We start from the raw sequence: 17180 nt of genomic DNA, 5'->3' as shown, positions 1-17180 counted from the left end.
TGCGAACATGCAGTAGCTACACATAAAAAAATGGTTACAAATAAAATTTGGCAGTCACACGTTTGAAGGTGTACAACATGTGCTACAGTTTACTGTACATATAGAAGAGTGAAATTTCCATCATCTAATGTACTGGTACTGTACTGTAATTATACTGAATGTGTAAGTGTAAAACCCATGTATATTATTCGTTCAGCTCTCTCAGTTGATTGGTGTCATCAGTTTTGCTACCTTATGTTTAACTTACTCATTGTTAAACTTTTTGAGAAATATTTTTTGAGAACTGAATTAATGATTTGGGACAATGGGCCAACTAAAATCGGTTATGTTAACAATCGAGAAAATTGCAATACAAGATTCTTACCTTGATTCTTAAAAATCGGATTTCAGCAAAAAATCCAAGTCTATATGCACAGATCCGATCTTTTGACCATATCTGTTTTTTTGGCCAGTCTGTTTACATTCACTTTAGATACGACTGGTATCCGATGTCTGTGTTTACATTAATTCCCGCCCGAAGGGATTGACTGCAGTGATCGCTTTACTATGCACATGGTTTTAAATGGCCGTGCTATTAAAATTATTCATATAATTCACATCGAATAGCCATTATTATTTGCCAGCATGGACAACGGCTGTCATGGATGTTTTGCAGCACAAAATCTGACTGAACGGAAAATAACGGTAATTTAAATTTGTTAGACTATTTTATCTACAGCTCCTTAAAGGCAGAATTCTTTAGTGAAATAAAGATTATATATTTTTAAATGAATTCGAATGAATTAAGGAGAGAGAAAGAGAGAGAGAGAACAAATGCATGCACCCGCGAGCGAGGGAGTGATTGTGAAGCACTGCAAACAAGCTTGTCTCTTTAATGACAAAAACCGCAAAGTTATCACCTCGTTGCTGAGAAATATAATGTAGCTTTTAGCTGTTGTATTTTAAAAACTCACGGGGCAGGGGCAGAAAACCAGCTCCTGAATGTGCAATTTCTTACCTAAAGTTTCCATCTCAATGAAACGCGAGCGCATACAGCACGCCACTAAAAATCACTAAGGATCGGATGCGGAAATCGGATCTCGCGCGGGTTTTTGTGTTTACACGTGTGCAACAAATACCGATCTGTGTCAGATGTGAGCGAAGGATGGGATTTTTGGTGCCAGTGTAAACGCAGCCATAGTTTCAGGCAGATTTCCCTCGCGGTTTGGACTTTGAATCCTGGAGCTCCTGCAGCGCTGTCTGAATCATGCGCGTATCAGAAAACATAGCGTTCTGCAGTGTATTTAATTGTTTAAGGCCATTTCGCGATTTTAATCATCATACAGTAACCAGCAACAACCACCCCGTCCTCTTCTCATGGAAGACATGCGATGCAGTGCTAAACTGCAGACGTGTTCGCTGCATTAGTGCGCGCCTCTATTTGATCGAGTCACGTCACTGTTCGGTACAATTTATTCGGTCTTTTTGCTTATTCGGCCGACCACCGAAAGAGCGTTTTATTTATTTATTATTTTTTTATTATTATTATATACACATTATATACATACATGGACATTTCTTCAACTAGGGGCACTTTTAGCCTTGTGAAGTTGAATAAAAAAAAACTTGTTCAAAAGTCACGTAATACAGTCTCATAAATTTAAATAATTTGTCTAGTTTTAAGTAAGTCTGTAAGAGGACAAACTTAGATTACAAGAGAAATTGTTAATATTTTACATTTTTCCGACCTGCAATGAACAAATGTAATTTCCACCACATCCCAATATACAGCTGTTATTTACAAATAGAATAACTTCTGCCACTCAAGAATTGTCTAAGATCATTTTTGTAACTAGTTTTACCAGTTTTTCCACAATGTACAATAATTATACATTTGTCAATGAGATAAATTAACTGCCCTAAGGACCAAATGCTGAACTGTACACCTGTCACACTCTGAAATTTTATATTGGTTTGGGAAAGAGCTTATTAGAAAATAAATAACTTGAATTTTTATATTAAGTAGAGCATGATCTCATAAATTGTGGATACATTTTTAATGTGTGATGAGAACTTTTTCAATATTTAAAAAAAAAAAGTGTGGTGGTGATGGAAATGACAGGGTGTTGTGGAAATGACGATGAATTAACGTGAATGTAGAGAAACAGCAGAGATATTTATTAGAAAAGGTCTTAAACTCATAACACTCATTAAACTCAATTCACAAAGTCATTAAACATATCAGTTGTACTTTGTAACCATGAATGTCATTTCCAGCACAGAGGCAGTGCGGTGGAAATGACATCTCTGTAGTTTTTGTGAAAAAATGGAAGATATCTTCACTGATTAGCTATGAATTAATACTTAGCATTTCATGTATGCAAAATACTCTTATTTAACTTAAAATTTGTAGCTTTTTAAAAACACCCTTGAAGGTAGAGCATGTTTGGAAATGACGTAGAATAAATATATTAACTGATCAAGCAATATTTACCTTGATTTTTCTTCATTTGTTGTTGATGAAAATTTAAATTCCTTCCATGTCCATCATGTGCTCTGATGTCACTGAACATTTCCACAGAAACCACTGAAACAATCTTTCACACAAACGTCTTAAAGAGACAGTACAGTGTTGTGCTGGAAATGACACCAATACTGTGTGACAGCTATATTTTGTATAAAAAGTAATATTGATAATGGTCTCACATTAAATACTATAATGTATTTAAATGATTTTACTAGTACTTAATTCAGGTATTAATAGTTACCAGATAAGTCATATTTTTAAACTGTATTTTCATTGTTGAAGTTTAAAAGTCTGGGTGTGCGACAAGGAGAAAAACGTGATTTTGACACCTATAAGGAGGTTGAAAAGTATGAAAAAAATCATAATAGAAAGGTAGTAAAAAGTTCTAAAGGTGGTTTTATTGTTAGTTTGACAAAGAAAGAGGAATTTGTCCAAAATGATATGTATTTTTAAAAATATGACCAAAGAACATAAAAGTGCCCATAGTCTAAGAATCACCCATATACATACACACACACACACACACACACACACACATACATACATACATACATCATACATATTAATTAACCCCATTAAATGTTTGTCATGATAATTGGGTTTTAAATTGTGGTAAAAGTTCTAGAAACCCTGACTTTTTTTTTCTTTGTTTCTCCAACAAAAAAGTAAAGTCACATTTATTTCTATAGAGAATTGTATACAATACAGAATGGTTCAAGGCAGCTTTACATTAATACATAGGAAACAAATAAATCTGAACAAATAAATTCAGTTTAATTTCAGATATAAAGTAATGACTGTAATAGAAATCCTTCAGCTGCTGATGTGAAATCAGTGCATCTTTACTGACATCTAGAGCTGAAACTGAGAAACTGACTGAAAATATCAGTGGCTTCATTACAGACGACAGTCAACAATAATGAGAGACTGTTTGACAATTTATTTGATAAACATGAATGACTCTATATGCATTATATACAGAACTATATCCTTAATTAACCCTTTGATGCACAAGCTATGAAAACCCCTTCTAATGCACAACATGGCTATAAAATGGCCCGCATTCATTTGCTATGTTATTTTAGCTTTTAATATTCCATGATCTATGAATTAAATTATCCATGAATATTTCAAATATTGTTTTCAATGACCATCAATTATTATTATCAAGTTTACACACATGGGTCAACAAATGATGGCAGCAGGGCAGATCCTAATGCAGATGATGCTGCTTCAGCTCCGTCTTGTGACTGAATATCATGATTCGGTTTTAACTGGTCTCTCACTGATTTAAAATGTGCCGTTAATCAATCAGACAGAGGCAGGAAAGAGCAGCAGACAAAGTGAAGATGAGCAGAGTTTACTGAACAACTGTTTTTAGTGTCTCTCTCAGTCTGGCCAGCACAAATTCAATAAGTTGTAGTGCTTTTAACCCTTTCCTTCTCAGATGTACAAGGCAGCATCCTGAGTTCGTATTAACAAACTTGGTATTTTCAACTTTGTTGTGAGCTTAGTGTGATTATTTACTCACTTTAACTTATATATTTGTGTAACTGTATTGGTTACTACTTTCCTTGGGTCTCCTAAGCTTAAGTGGTATTTACATACACAATAATGATTTTAGTGTTTCTCTTGCTATTCAAGTAATTGTTTTACCATTAACCAGTCTAAATACATATGACCTCTTGTATTAACTCTAGGATACCGAAATTAACAATTTACTGAAATAAATGTAAAATAATCAAGATTTAAAATAAAATAATAATGCAAATAAGCAATAGGATAAACACCACATTTCACTCTTTTTAGATACATACCTTTAAATTTCAGTACCCAAACTCTTTCTCAAAACTTAGAGAAATATTTAACCAAAATAATAAACCAGCAATATGAGCTCACCCTTCAGTTAACTCAATATGAACTCAATACGTTGCAGGCCTGTTTGATGCTGGTGTATGTTGTACACAAAAAGACTTCACATAGAAGAAATCCCTTTAACTCTCCAGTAAGAAGACCGTGTTTCACCTCCCGGAGCTAGATGTCCATCAAACTGACCGTGATGATTTCCTCAGGACCAAAGGAATTCAAGCATTCCTGTTAGCTCAGAAGTCTGTCTGGAATCATCCTCCTCTGAAACTGCCACGAATCCTCACACCGACGACTAATTTACAGTTTACTAATGGTTTTGTATAATTATTAATTACATGCTGTTATGGTCATTAAGACAGAACATCAACTTTGTTGAGCACACCCCAAACATAGTCCAGTCTCCGCGGAATTTGGTTTGTTTCCGTTTCTCATTAAGGAGAGTTGACTGGGAGGGTGAGGCCAGAAGATTTCAAAAGTCCAAAAATAAAGGCCACCCTGATGAGCTTGCTAACAACAAAACGATTCAGCTGAGTGCTTTAGTGAATTTGATTCCAGTATTTTAGACACCTAATGGCACTCCATACATGCTCGCATCAAAATAACCTAAAGCGAAACGTGTAACATTTTTTAATGGTTATATCACTTTTTATCTATTAATTATCTAAAAATCTGAAAAAAAAGAACTAATATGAAAACGAATGAATAATTATGAAAGTTAAGATTTAGTAGTTTAGATATAAAACAGACATCATTTTTTGCAGTGCAAACACTCATTCAAGTCTCAGAGTTGGTGCAGATGAAGTTGAGCCTGATGGTCGGAGGAAGGCTGACCCAGCGCTGATCTCCAGACGACTGAATGGCTCCGACTCTCCGCTCGCGGCAGTCATGTGGTCCGGTGCCGTTCCCCGCGGCCCAGTTCTGATAACAGACCACCTCGTCACGCAGCCACAGCCACATGTTCATGATGCAGTAGTGATGCAAACCCATCCACACGGCCGTCGTCGAGGCTCTTCTCGCCGCGCTCATCACTCGCCGCTCGATCTGAGGACTGGGAACCGACACCAGGTCCACGTGATTCTGTCTGCAGTACGTCATGGCTTCACTCCAGCTCAGATTCTGCTTGATGAGTATAAACTGATCTGGAAGAGACATTTGAGATTTTGCTTGATGACGTTCTCACATTTTATACATGCAAGTCAAAGCATCCACTCACCTTCTTGACAGACGAAGGTAAACTGTGAATTACAAGGCCAGTCCTCCCACTGACCCCTTATTGATTCACTTATCACAAGCACTGTGGCGTTCTCATTACCGTGGGGTTCAGGGGGTGCCCAGTTTCTAAACGAGGATGTACTGTTATCGGACCATTCCCATGAGTCTCTGAACAGACCGATCCAGACGGCAGTGAGTCCTCCAGTGTTCATGAGCTGCTGAATCTGCTGGTTCTCTCTCTGGTTCCTCACGCTGCTCAGATCCGTGTGATTCGCTCTGCAGAAGCTCTGAGCAGATCTCCAGCTCATTGAGTACTGCACGAGGACGAATCCTTTACTGCTGTCTGCATGCGAGGAGAAAATTAACAACACTGCATTAATAGAAATGTTCATTTTCATCTTTTGGTTGAAAAGCAGTGCACTAATTTGTCTTTTTGGTAAACAAACTAAACTGGAGAGATTCAATCACTGCAGCTGATATAAATGCTGCCCACAGCCATTAGAATCCGGTAAGAGTAGCTTGACAAGATACAGTCATTATAATTGAAAATACACTATATGGACAAAAGTATTGAGACACCAACACTCCGCTGACTCCAGAGCTGAAGAGATTCAGTGACATTAAAGAGGTGGTCGACCGCCTTTTTTGAAGGCTTGAATGTGTTTATGAGGTGCACTGTAACATGTGGATGCTTCATTTTTAAAGAATCACATTATTTTTCACATATTTTACTTTTATTATTCTACACTTTTCCATTCTCCTAAAAACGGTCTGGTTGCTCCCTCAGAAATACGCAATGGGCTCAGATTGGTTAGCTGGCCCTGTATGCAGTGATTCGCTAACTGCCTAGTGCATGTTGTCCGGAAACATTATGCCTCTCTTACCATTATGGGGAGTTGCATGCGCTTCGGTATATTGTAAACAATGGCATCAATATTGCCTTATCAATCCATGCTTTTCATATAATCGTTCTAACAAATGATACGACCAGTGTTGGGGAGTAACTAGTTACATGGAACGGAATTTAATTACAAAATAAAAGTAATTGTAATCAGTTACAGTTACTAAGAAAAAATATGTAATTAAATTAATTACTTGAATAAATGAAAATGTTAAGGATTACAAAGGGGGTTACATCTGATTTTTTCACACACACTCCCACATACAGATTTAATTGATTTCTTTCATAAATTGCAGTGACTGCTCTAAAATATGAAACACCAATGTTTCAGAAGTTTATAACATGCTTATCCGATAACTAATAATTTCCTATATGGGTTTATGCATGTTTTATTTTTTTAAGATTAACTGGTTTTTTTCTAAGGCATTGTAAGATTTGTAAGATTTCCTGTTGTAGCTATGCAAAGATTTGATTTCAAAAACAGTATCATAGCTATTAAACTATTTCTTGTTATGATTTTAAATATGTATTTAATCTCAGAATGATTTTAAAGTAAGTCTGATTTTGTGGTGGCTGTGCTTCAAAGAGGACATCGGATGGCCATTTTACACAAGTTGTTATGATTCTTTAGGGTTTTCTTGAAATGGTCTCAGTGGTCGTGTAAAACAACACCCTTTTTACCCTGTCAAAAACAGCTCTGTTCACCCCGCCCCTCTCTTCTGTGGAAGAGGAAAGGCGATTCGCAAATAATCATAAAAAATATAAAGTGTGGGACTTACTTCTTCTGGAAGCTGGATCACGAACAATGGGTTCTGATCCATCCTTGAGTTTTAACTTTTTAACAAAATCTACCTTGAATTGTCCCTCATTCAGAAAGCAGTCTGGAGTAAAATGATTTGCACAGCCAGCCATAAATGAATTTAGTGAAAGTGACGTGTGGCCAATATGTTGACCCATACTCGGAATTTGTGCTCTGTATTTAACCCATCCAAGTGCACACACACAGCAGTGTGTGTACACACGCACGCACGCACGCACACACACAGCAGTGGGCAGGCATATTGCTGCGGCGACCGGGCAGCAGTTCGGGGTTTGGTGCCTTGCTCAAGGGTCTCACCTCAGTCGTGGTATTGAAGGTGGAAGAGAGCGCTGGTTATTCTCTCCAAAATCAAAATGGCTTGATAATTGAGACTGTTTCGTTTTTTGGGGGATTAAAAACAAAGGAGTGGATTTTTATCATTGTAGGGTGGTTGTGTCCACACACTGCTAAGACCAAGGGTGTAGTTTTGGTTTGAACATTGGGGGGGTTAAAGTGTGAACTGTTTTAGTAGAGTCCTAAGTCATGCTCACTCATGAGGTTTATTTATTTGTTTGCTTGCTTATACAGTGGGGGAAATAAGTATTCAACACTTGAACAATTTTTTTATTAAACACATTTCCAGTGCAGCAATTCACATGAAATTTTGACCAGATGTTGGTATTAACTCAAGAAATCTACACAGATAAATAAATCCTAAAATTACTATCCATAAAAAAGTTATATTTAATGAAGTGAAATAGGAGAAGAAAAAAGTATTGAACACACAAAGAAAAAACAGTACACCAAGGCAAGACAAAGCCAGACAACAGCTGATTTCACTAATTAGTTCAACCTCCTATTTGTACAAATTAGAATCAGCCAGGTTATTGCAGGTTAATCAGTTAGAAAAAGCCTTACCCACCTCTGAATGCAAGTATACAAACCTCTCATGATGGGTAGAGGCAGCTGTCTCAAGACCTTCGCAACAAGATTGTTGTGCTGCATAAAAACGGTAGTGGCTACAGACGGATTTCACAACTCCTAAATGTTCCTGTAAGCACCACTTGGTCCATTATACGCAAGTGGAAAGAAAAAAACTCCACCATCAACCTGCCATGCAAAGGAGCCCCTCGAAAGATTTCTGATCAGCGAGTCAGAAGTTTAATCAGAAGAGTAATCCAAGAGCCAAGGACCACTCGGAAAGAGCTACAGAGAGACTTGGAAGCAGCAGGAACAGTTGTCACAGAGAAAACTACAGGCAATGCACTCCACCGCCACGGCCTCCATGCACACCCACCTTGGAAGGCTCCATTTTTGAAGAAAAGGCATGTTGAAGATCGTTTGATGTTTGTTACAAAACATTTGGACAACCCTGTGAATTACTGGGAGAATGTAGTCTGGTCAGACGAGACAAAAATTGAACTTTTTGGCAATAATACCACACGCCATGTTTGGAGGAGAAATGGCTCTGCGTATGACCCTAAAAATACCATACCAACCGTGAAGTTTGGAGGTGGAAGCATCATGGTATGGGGCTGTTTTTCTTCTCATGGTACTGACAGAATCCATGTTATTGAAGGGAAGATGAATGGAGCCATGTACCGGGAGATTCTTGAGGTGAATCTGTTACCATCCGCCAGGATGATGAGGATGAGCCATGGATGAACATTCCAGCAGGACAATGATCCAAAACATACTGCAAAGGAGACTGGAAGGAACTGAAGATTCACAAGAGGGCCCCGTGGAACATTCAAGATTTGAAGACCGTCTGTTTAGAAGAATGGACCAAAATCCTACCTGTGCATTGCGAACGATCAGTCTGTTCATACAGGAAGCGTCTTGAAGCTGTTATTGCAAACAAAGGCTTTTCCAACAAGTATTAAGTATAATCTCAGTTAGTGTGTTAAATACTTTTCTCCTGTGTCATTTCACTTTATTACACACAACTTTTTTATGGATTGTAACATTCAATATCTTTTCTCTGTGTAAATTACTTCAGTTAATACCAACATCTGGTCAAAATTTCATGTGAATTGCTGCACTGGAAATGTGTTTAATAAAAAATTTGTTCAAGTTGTTATTTCCCCCACTGTATGTTTATTTTTGTGAAATGGTCTTTTGTGCTACCATCTTGGTGCAATAAAGTAACATCATAGTTAACAATTACTTGTTTACATAGGATATATACCAGTATATGTAATGTATTTTATATTATTTAGGCACTTAGGCTATAGTTTGACAGAATGTTCTTGTTCTGCCGTTACTAGGATGACTGCTGAAGTGCTTGAGCATGTCTAGCTTGGCAGATAGCTATCAGCTTCCTCCAAGAAAGACTCAGATGCCAGGTTTTAATTGAGTGTTGTTTACTTGAAGGAGGCACTGTAAAACTGAACATACAAATAAAGAAAATGTCAAATAATGTGTATTGTGCATCACAACTCAATTGTTACATTCGGATTTAACATGTTGCTTTCTATATAGACAATCAAACAAATCTGCTTTGCAATTTTATCTTTTGGAAAAATACAATTTCTACACGTCTCTTTAAATTGCACTTTACTCTGTTAACAAAGAAAAATATTGAACTAAATACTCAGACATATATTTTCAAGGCTTTTTTAACATCAAACCGCATGGCAGAGAAATACAGCGTTCTGTTGAATTTCTTCTGACGCAACACTAACTACAGCAACTCTAGAGGTACACACTTAAAGGAAAACGCCACCGGTTTTCCATATTCTAATATGTTCTTCCCTCAACTTAGACGAGTTGATACGTACCTCTCCCGTCTCAGTGCGTGCACTTAATCGCTCTAGGGCACGGCGCAACTATGTTAGCGTTTAGCTTAGCCCCATTCATTCCTTAGGATACAATCAGGGATGAATTTAGAAGCCACCAAACACTTCGTTTTATTTTGTGTCACCATACTTACTCGTGTAACTACTCATGTAACCGTCTTTAAATAGGGAAAACATGGAAGTGTTTGGTGACTTCTAAATTCATCCCTGATTGTATCCTAAGGAATGAATGGTGCTAAGCTAAACGCTAACATAGTTGCGCCTGCGGCGCTAGAGCGATTAAGGCGCACGCACTGAGACGGAGAGGTACGTATCAACTCGTCTAAGTTGAGGGAAGAACATATTAGAATATGGAAAACCGGTGGCGTTTTCCTTTAAGACATCAATTTGCTACGACTACTAGGTGTCACTATGGGACTGTTTTAACGAGGTCGGCACAGTTCTAATTCAACATGCCATGGGAAGTCAATCTAACTTAACATTTTCTTATATTGATATTGTTTATTTCTTACTCCTTAACAGTTCATCAGGCTCTTAATGATTTAATCCATGCCATCTTTTGGAATATCTGAAGGCCACGTAGCATAACTGTAGCATTTGTTATAATAAGACTAGCCTATTAATCATTACCAGGCCAATAATGATTTTTTTTTAATTATACAATATAGCATTTGTTATGAAGAAACAACCGCCTGTACATTTAGAACCAATAGCTACAACATGTCACAGTTGTAATATAAATCTATTCCCTTAGCAGATTATCTAACATAAATTCTACAAGAAGTTAGACTCAATTTTACACAATAAATAAGCCTACAATAAAATGTGATAAATTCTAGTAAAGGTGGTCATGAGTAGTTTACTTCCCAAGATGGCGGCGCGAGTACATCGCGAGGCTCTGGGTCTCTCCAGATTTTGCGATTTTGCGGTATTTTTCTTACTCATCTCGGGCCTGTTCGTGCAGAACAGCTGTGCCTTTACATCGTACACCCGTTGTGAGCTTTTGGATATCGGTTTGCGAATTTCCGACACTTTTATGGACAATCTTCGACTCCTTCCTGAGATCGCTAGGACACCCGAGGCTATGCACCCTACCCGGCCGGGCGGAAGTGCTCGCAGGCGGCGTCGAGATCGTAAACAAAGGCGGGGGAAGCGCGGAGGACTAAGAGCTAAGCTAAGGCTAACACCACACCGGCTCTCTTTACCCAGCATTTTCCTTGCCAATGTACGGTCGCTAGTGAACAAAATGGAGGAGATTCGACTCAGCATCACACACAGCAAGAAACTTTCGAACTGTAACGTCCTAATCTTCACGGAAACCTGGTTAAACAGCGGAATACCGGACACCGCTATTGAGCTAGCGGACGCCACACACTCGGGCGGATAGAACATTAGATGGCTCGGTAAGACCAGAGGTGGTGGATTGTGCATTTACATTAACAAAGCTTGGTGCACAAACTCTGCTATTGTTGGGAGTCATTGTTCAGCTAACCTTGAGTTTCTCATGGTTAAATGTAGACCGTTTATCTACCGCGGAGTTCACTTCCACCATTATAACTGCAGCCTATATTCCCCGGATGCTGATGCCAAGCTTGCTATGAAAGAACTTCATGCAGCCATCAGTAAACAACAGACTGATCACCGGGCGGCTTTCATTGTTGCAGGTGACTTTAATCACTCAAACTTAAAGTCAGTGCTACCCAAGTTTCACCAGCATGTTTCCTGTCACACCAGAGGAAACAAAACCTTAGACCATGTTTACACAAACATGGCTGGAGCTTACGTTGCGACACCCCTCCCCACCTGGGACAGTCAGATCACCTTTCTTTGTTCCTCACCCCAAATATGCACCCCTCATCAACCGTGTGAAGCCATCAGTGAAGACCATCAAGGTGTGGCCTGCGGGGCAGATTCCACACTCCAGGAAAGGTTTCTACACACAGACTGGAGTATGTTTGCTTCTCAAGCCACCAGTGGTGCTCACACAGACATTGACTCTTACACCTCCTCTGTATTGGATCATATCAATATCACCATTGACAGTGTTACAACCCAGAAACAGATCACCACATATCCAAATCAGAAGCCTTGGATGAACAAGGAAGTGCGACTCCTGTTGAAGTCACGCAACACTGCCTTCAGATCAGGAGATGCACAAGCCTACAGCACATCCAGAGCAAACCTGAAGAGGGGCATCAAAAGGCCAAGCACTGCTACAAGCTAAAGATAGAGGGACACTTTTCCAACTCTGACCCTCGGCGCATGTGGCAGGGCATTCAGGCCATCAGTGACTACAAACCCACCCACTCCACCCCGCAGCCACTGATGTCAACTTCCTGAACGAGCTAAATTACTTTTATGCTCGCTTTGAAAGAGACAACAGAGAAACTGCCACCAAGCTCAATCCCTCAGCTGACCACCCACCAATCACTCTCCTCCACAGATGTCTGCAAGACACTGAGCCGGATCAGCGTGCACAAGGCTGCTGGACCAGACAACATCCCTGGTCGTGTTCTCAGGGCATGTGCGGAGCAGCTTGCTGGGGTTTTACAGACATCTTCAATCTGTCTCTTGCCCAAGCAGCCGTACCAACATGCTTTAAATGCACTTCCATTGTGCCAGTGCCAAAACACTCTAGTCCGAGGTGCCCTAATGACTACCGCCCTGTAGCACTCACACCCATCGTCATGAAGTGCTTTGAGCGGCTGGTCCTGGAACACCTAAAAGACTCTCTACCATCCACATTGGACTCACACCAGTTTGCCTACCGTAGCAATAGGAGCACAGAGGATGCAGTTTCCATGGCACTGCACTCTGTGCTCACTCACCTGGACAATAAGAACACTTATGCACGTATGCTGTTTGTTGACTTCAGCTCAGCATTCAACACTGTCATCCCAACCAAGTTAATAGCCAAACTTGGAGACCTGGGCATCAATACCTCAATGTGCAACTGGATTTTGGACTTCCTGACCAACAGACCCCAGAATGTTCGATCAGGATTCACCTGCTCCACATCCATCACACTTAACACTGGTGTACCACAGGGCTGTGTGCTAAGCCCGTTTCTCTACTCCCTCTTCACCTCCGACTGCAAGCCTGTGTATGGATCTAATTCCATCGTCAAGTTTGCAGACGACACCACGGTGATTGGCCTCATCAGTAACAACGATGAGACTGCCTATAGGGAGGAGATCCAGCACCTGGCCACATGGTGCACTGAAAATAACCTGCTCCTCAACACCACCAAAACGAAGGAGCTCATCGTGGACTTCAGGAAGGAGTCAAGAGGCACACGACACCATCCACATCAATGGAATGGCTGTTGAGCGTGTCTCCAGTTTCAAGTTCCTGGGGATCCACATCTCGGCGGACATGTTGTGGAAAACCAACACCTCCAGCCTGGTCAAGAAGGCTCACCAGCGCCTCTTCTTTCTGAGGACACTGAGGAAGAATCAGCTCTCCTCGGCTATCCTGGTGAACTTCTATCGCTGCGCAATAGAAAGCATCCTGACCAACTGTGTCACAGTATGGTATGGGAGCTGCTCTGTTGCGGAGTGCAAGGCACTGCAGCGGGTGGTGAAAACTGCCCAGCGCATCACAGGGACTCCACTACCTGCCATCGAACACATCCAGAGGAAACGCTGTCTGCATCGAGCTCGCAGCATCCTTAAGGACTCCTCTCACCCAGCCCACAGACTGTTTTCTCTCCTGCCCTCCGGCAGGCGTTTCCAGGTGCCTCCGGACCAGGACCAGCAGATTAAAGAACAGTTTCTTCCCAGAGCTGTCTCTTTACTGAACTCTAACCCCGTTGATCCACTTCCTCATATATTATTAACTCTTCTCCCCTACCTCACATCGGCCTTATTTGCACTACTGAATGTAAATTTTATTACAGTAACAACTGTTTACTTTTGTATCTTGCACTACCATACCTAAATTGGACTATGCTCATTTGCACTGCCGACTGTTGTTTACATTATCAATGTTTACATTAGCATTTTGCACCGTCGTCTAATTGTAATATGCAATCATTTCCACTGCACTTTACACCTTGTCTATAGTAATAACCATCTGTATATATATTATATTGATAGTACATATCACCTGTATATTCTGTTTATAGTAATAGCCATCTGTATATTTATTCACTATACATACTCACCTGTAAATTCTGTTTATATTAATAACCATCTTTCTATATATATTTATACATATATTCAGTACATATCCTTGTCCTGCACTTATTCAACCACTGTATATCATGCACTTGCTGCTATTGCACTTCTGGTTAGACCTAAACTGCATTTCGTTGCCCTGTACCTGTACTTGTGTAATGACAATAAAGTTGAATCTAATCTAATCTAATCTAAAAAGATTTTAATATATGTTAGTGCAGGTTCAAGACTGTAAGGTTAACCCTGCCTGGTTTACATGCTTGAAAACGATTAACAGTTGAAAACATTAGAAATTTAGAAAAGAAATCAAAAAGTAATCAAATGTAATCAGTTACATTACTTTAATAAAGTAATTGAAAAGTTACACTACTTATTACATTTTAAGTAGGGTAACTTGTAATCTGTAACCTATTACATCAGTGATCGCTACTGACTGTATACCACAGTTAGATTTGTCTTTGTAGAAAGAGTGCAGCCAAATATTTGTCATCGTAGGTGTTAATAAAGCCTCAAACCACATTAATATCATGCTGAAAGCACAGTCTGATAGCATTTTTCACTGTCGAGAGGAAGCTTGTTCCGATTGTTCCCTAAGTTCAGCGTCCCTAGGAAGGCAGAACAAAGGAGCCCTGCAATCTGGGTGAAAATAACAGCGTTTTGATCAACAACGCGTCGTAACTTGCAGATGTTGTTTATGCTCAAACAACAGCATTACACACTAACTAAAGTTAAAAAGGTGAAATCGTAATCAGTGACCCCTTTAATATCAGCACAAAAACTGTGCTGGAGCTTCACGGATGGGTTTCCATGGGCGAGCAGCTCACAGATACTGGACTCTGGAGCGGTGGAAACCTGAACACAGTCTGAAGAGCCAGTCAGGAGAAGAACGTGACCTGCCTGACTGCATTATGCCGACTGTGAAGATAATGGAATGGGGCTGTTTTTCAGAGGTTGGGCTCGGTTCCTTACTTACATATTCCAGCATGACTGCTCCCCAGTGCACAAAGCAAGGTCCATAAACACATGCATAGATGAGTTTGGTGCAGAAGAACTCGACTGGCTGCAAAGAGCCCAGACCTCAACCCCATCAAACACCTTTGGGATGAACTGGAACAGAGACTGAGAAAAAGGCCTTCTCGTCCAGCATCAGTGCCTGGCCTCACAAATGCTCTACTGGATGAATGGGCAAAAATTCTCACAGAAACACTTAAAAATTTTGTGGAAAGCCTTCCCAGAAGAGTGGAATCTGGTGGGACCAACTCCATATACAGTAAATGCCCATGTGTTTAGAGTACAATGTCATTAAAGTCCCTGTTGGTGTAATGATCAGGTGTCTCAATACTTTTGTTCATATAGTGTAGTTCAGTCACAACAATCAAGCTATTCTTAGTTAGCTAAACTACTAATTACACACAAAAAGTTTGCACTGCACTGATTATTTTTCGCATATACAATTAATCACATTCTCATATACAATTCTACTTGTCACAAAGTGTGGCTTGTTACAGTTCTGACAGTTACTTCAAATAAGTTTGTAGTTTTTAGTTAGTCACTTTCCAGTACTGTTCAAATCATTTCTGTTGTGTGTGATTGACTCACCATTGTAGCAGATGAAAAACCTTTGGTTCGTACAGTAGTCATCACGCCACAAACCATCCTGACTCATATAAGCACAATAATATTGACTGTTGTTTGGCCGATTCAACGCCCAGTTACGAAACAATGAATCGTTAGCCGTGTAAAACGAAGGGTCACCCAGAGACCACTTCCATTCACTCCTGAAGGTGTCCATCAGCCCGATCCAGACGACATAGACACCACTAGCTCCATTCACACTCTTCAGCAGCTCGGTCACATCGGCGCTGTTGTCAATGGAAGCCAGATCGCTGTATTTCTCACGGCAGTATCTCTGTGCATCAGTGCAGTTCATCCTCATCTGAACATACTCAAACTGACGAGGAGCCGATGAGCTCAAGACGGCTGCGGAGGACAAGATTTCATTTAAGACAGTTTTCATATTTGACAAAAACTTTACCATTGCTACAAAATGAATACTTATTTAATCAAGGATGCATTAAACTGATGAAAAGTCAGAGTAAAGACGTTTATGATGTTACAAATCTCCACAGCAGTTTTGATCAAATTAATGCAGCCTTGGTGAGCAGAACCATTAACAATCCTAAAGAACCCAAACTTCTGAACGGTGTTTATAAAGGCACACATGCGTACCTGCTAGCAGAAGTGTGACGAACACTGTGTCCAGCTCCATTTCTGATGAGTTTGTGTCATCTGTCCATCTCTCTTATTCTCTTTCTCAGCTCCTCCCATCAAACCTCATCCATTCCTGCATGTGACTGCTGATCTTCATCTGTTATGCTCTTTTATTAATTAGCGTCAGCAGAGGCAGTTATGACAAACTTCAAATCACAAATCAGTCTGCCCTCACATTCTGTATATTTACACTCCAAAACATGATTTTCTTGCTTAGTATTTCTGTCTTGTTTTCCAGTAGAAATATCTAAACATTCTTGAATCAGAAAACCAGCACCGGGGAGAACCAGAATGATACTTATTCTATCTTTGAAAAACAACAACAAAAGAGTCAAAACATTGAATGAAAACTGGACAAAAATCATATGTCCAGTTTTGGCACAATGCTTATACAAATGTGTGTTTATCTGATGCTTTTATCCAAACAATAAGAGTATTGTTTAATATTAGTTTAATGTTAATATAATTATCTATTACAAACATTCTAACAATAAAGGTCATTGCACTGAGTCCTAAATTTTCGCAGGTTAAAAAATAAATAAGACCTCACCCTGTGTCAGTCATGTTTACACACTGCCTCCGAAACTTTTATCCATCATAAGAAATTAGGATCAGGTTCGATTTTCTGTGTTTTTGCATGCGTAGC

The 17180-nt window shown here is 39.7% G+C and overlaps 2 protein-coding genes across 3 annotated transcripts in view; both read right to left on the bottom strand.

The window, feature by feature from the left end:
- Positions 1-2508, bottom strand: part of grin2ba (glutamate receptor, ionotropic, N-methyl D-aspartate 2B, genome duplicate a) — a 67914-nt gene extending 65406 nt beyond the window's left edge. For both annotated transcript variants that reach the window (XM_058769398.1, XM_058769399.1), the window contains exon 1: positions 2474-2508. The gene's annotated coding sequence lies outside the window, so the exon portion shown is untranslated. The remainder of the gene's footprint in view (positions 1-2473) is intronic.
- A 923-nt stretch (positions 2509-3431) lies between these two features.
- Positions 3432-16541, bottom strand: LOC131536529 (macrophage mannose receptor 1-like). Its single transcript, XM_058769524.1, has 4 exons — positions 16493-16541; positions 15863-16243; positions 5589-5930; positions 3432-5514 (listed from the first exon to the last, which is right to left on the bottom strand). Exons 1-4 carry the CDS (start codon positions 16530-16532, stop codon positions 5150-5152), a joined length of 1128 nt encoding a protein of 375 aa, XP_058625507.1. The 5' UTR covers positions 16533-16541; the 3' UTR covers positions 3432-5149.
- Between the last annotated feature and the right edge of the window lie 639 nt (positions 16542-17180).

Source organism: Onychostoma macrolepis, chromosome 03 (genome assembly GCF_012432095.1).
Source record: "Onychostoma macrolepis isolate SWU-2019 chromosome 03, ASM1243209v1, whole genome shotgun sequence".
Taxonomy (NCBI): Eukaryota; Metazoa; Chordata; class Actinopteri; order Cypriniformes; family Cyprinidae; genus Onychostoma; species Onychostoma macrolepis.
This window is presented reverse-complemented; position numbering and strand designations above follow the sequence as displayed.

Excerpts from the sequence above, each read along its gene's own strand:
- LOC131536529 (XM_058769524.1), bottom strand. The coding sequence starts at position 16,532 with ATGGAGCTGGACACAGTGTTCGTCACACTTCTGCTAGCAG. Across the intron at positions 16,244-16,492 it reads CGTCACACTTCTGCTAGCAG|CCGTCTTGAGCTCATCGGCT; the intron begins GTACGCATGTGT and ends TGTCCTCCGCAG. Across the intron at positions 5,515-5,588 it reads TACCTTCGTCTGTCAAGAAG|ATCAGTTTATACTCATCAAG; the intron begins GTGAGTGGATGC and ends TGTCTCTTCCAG.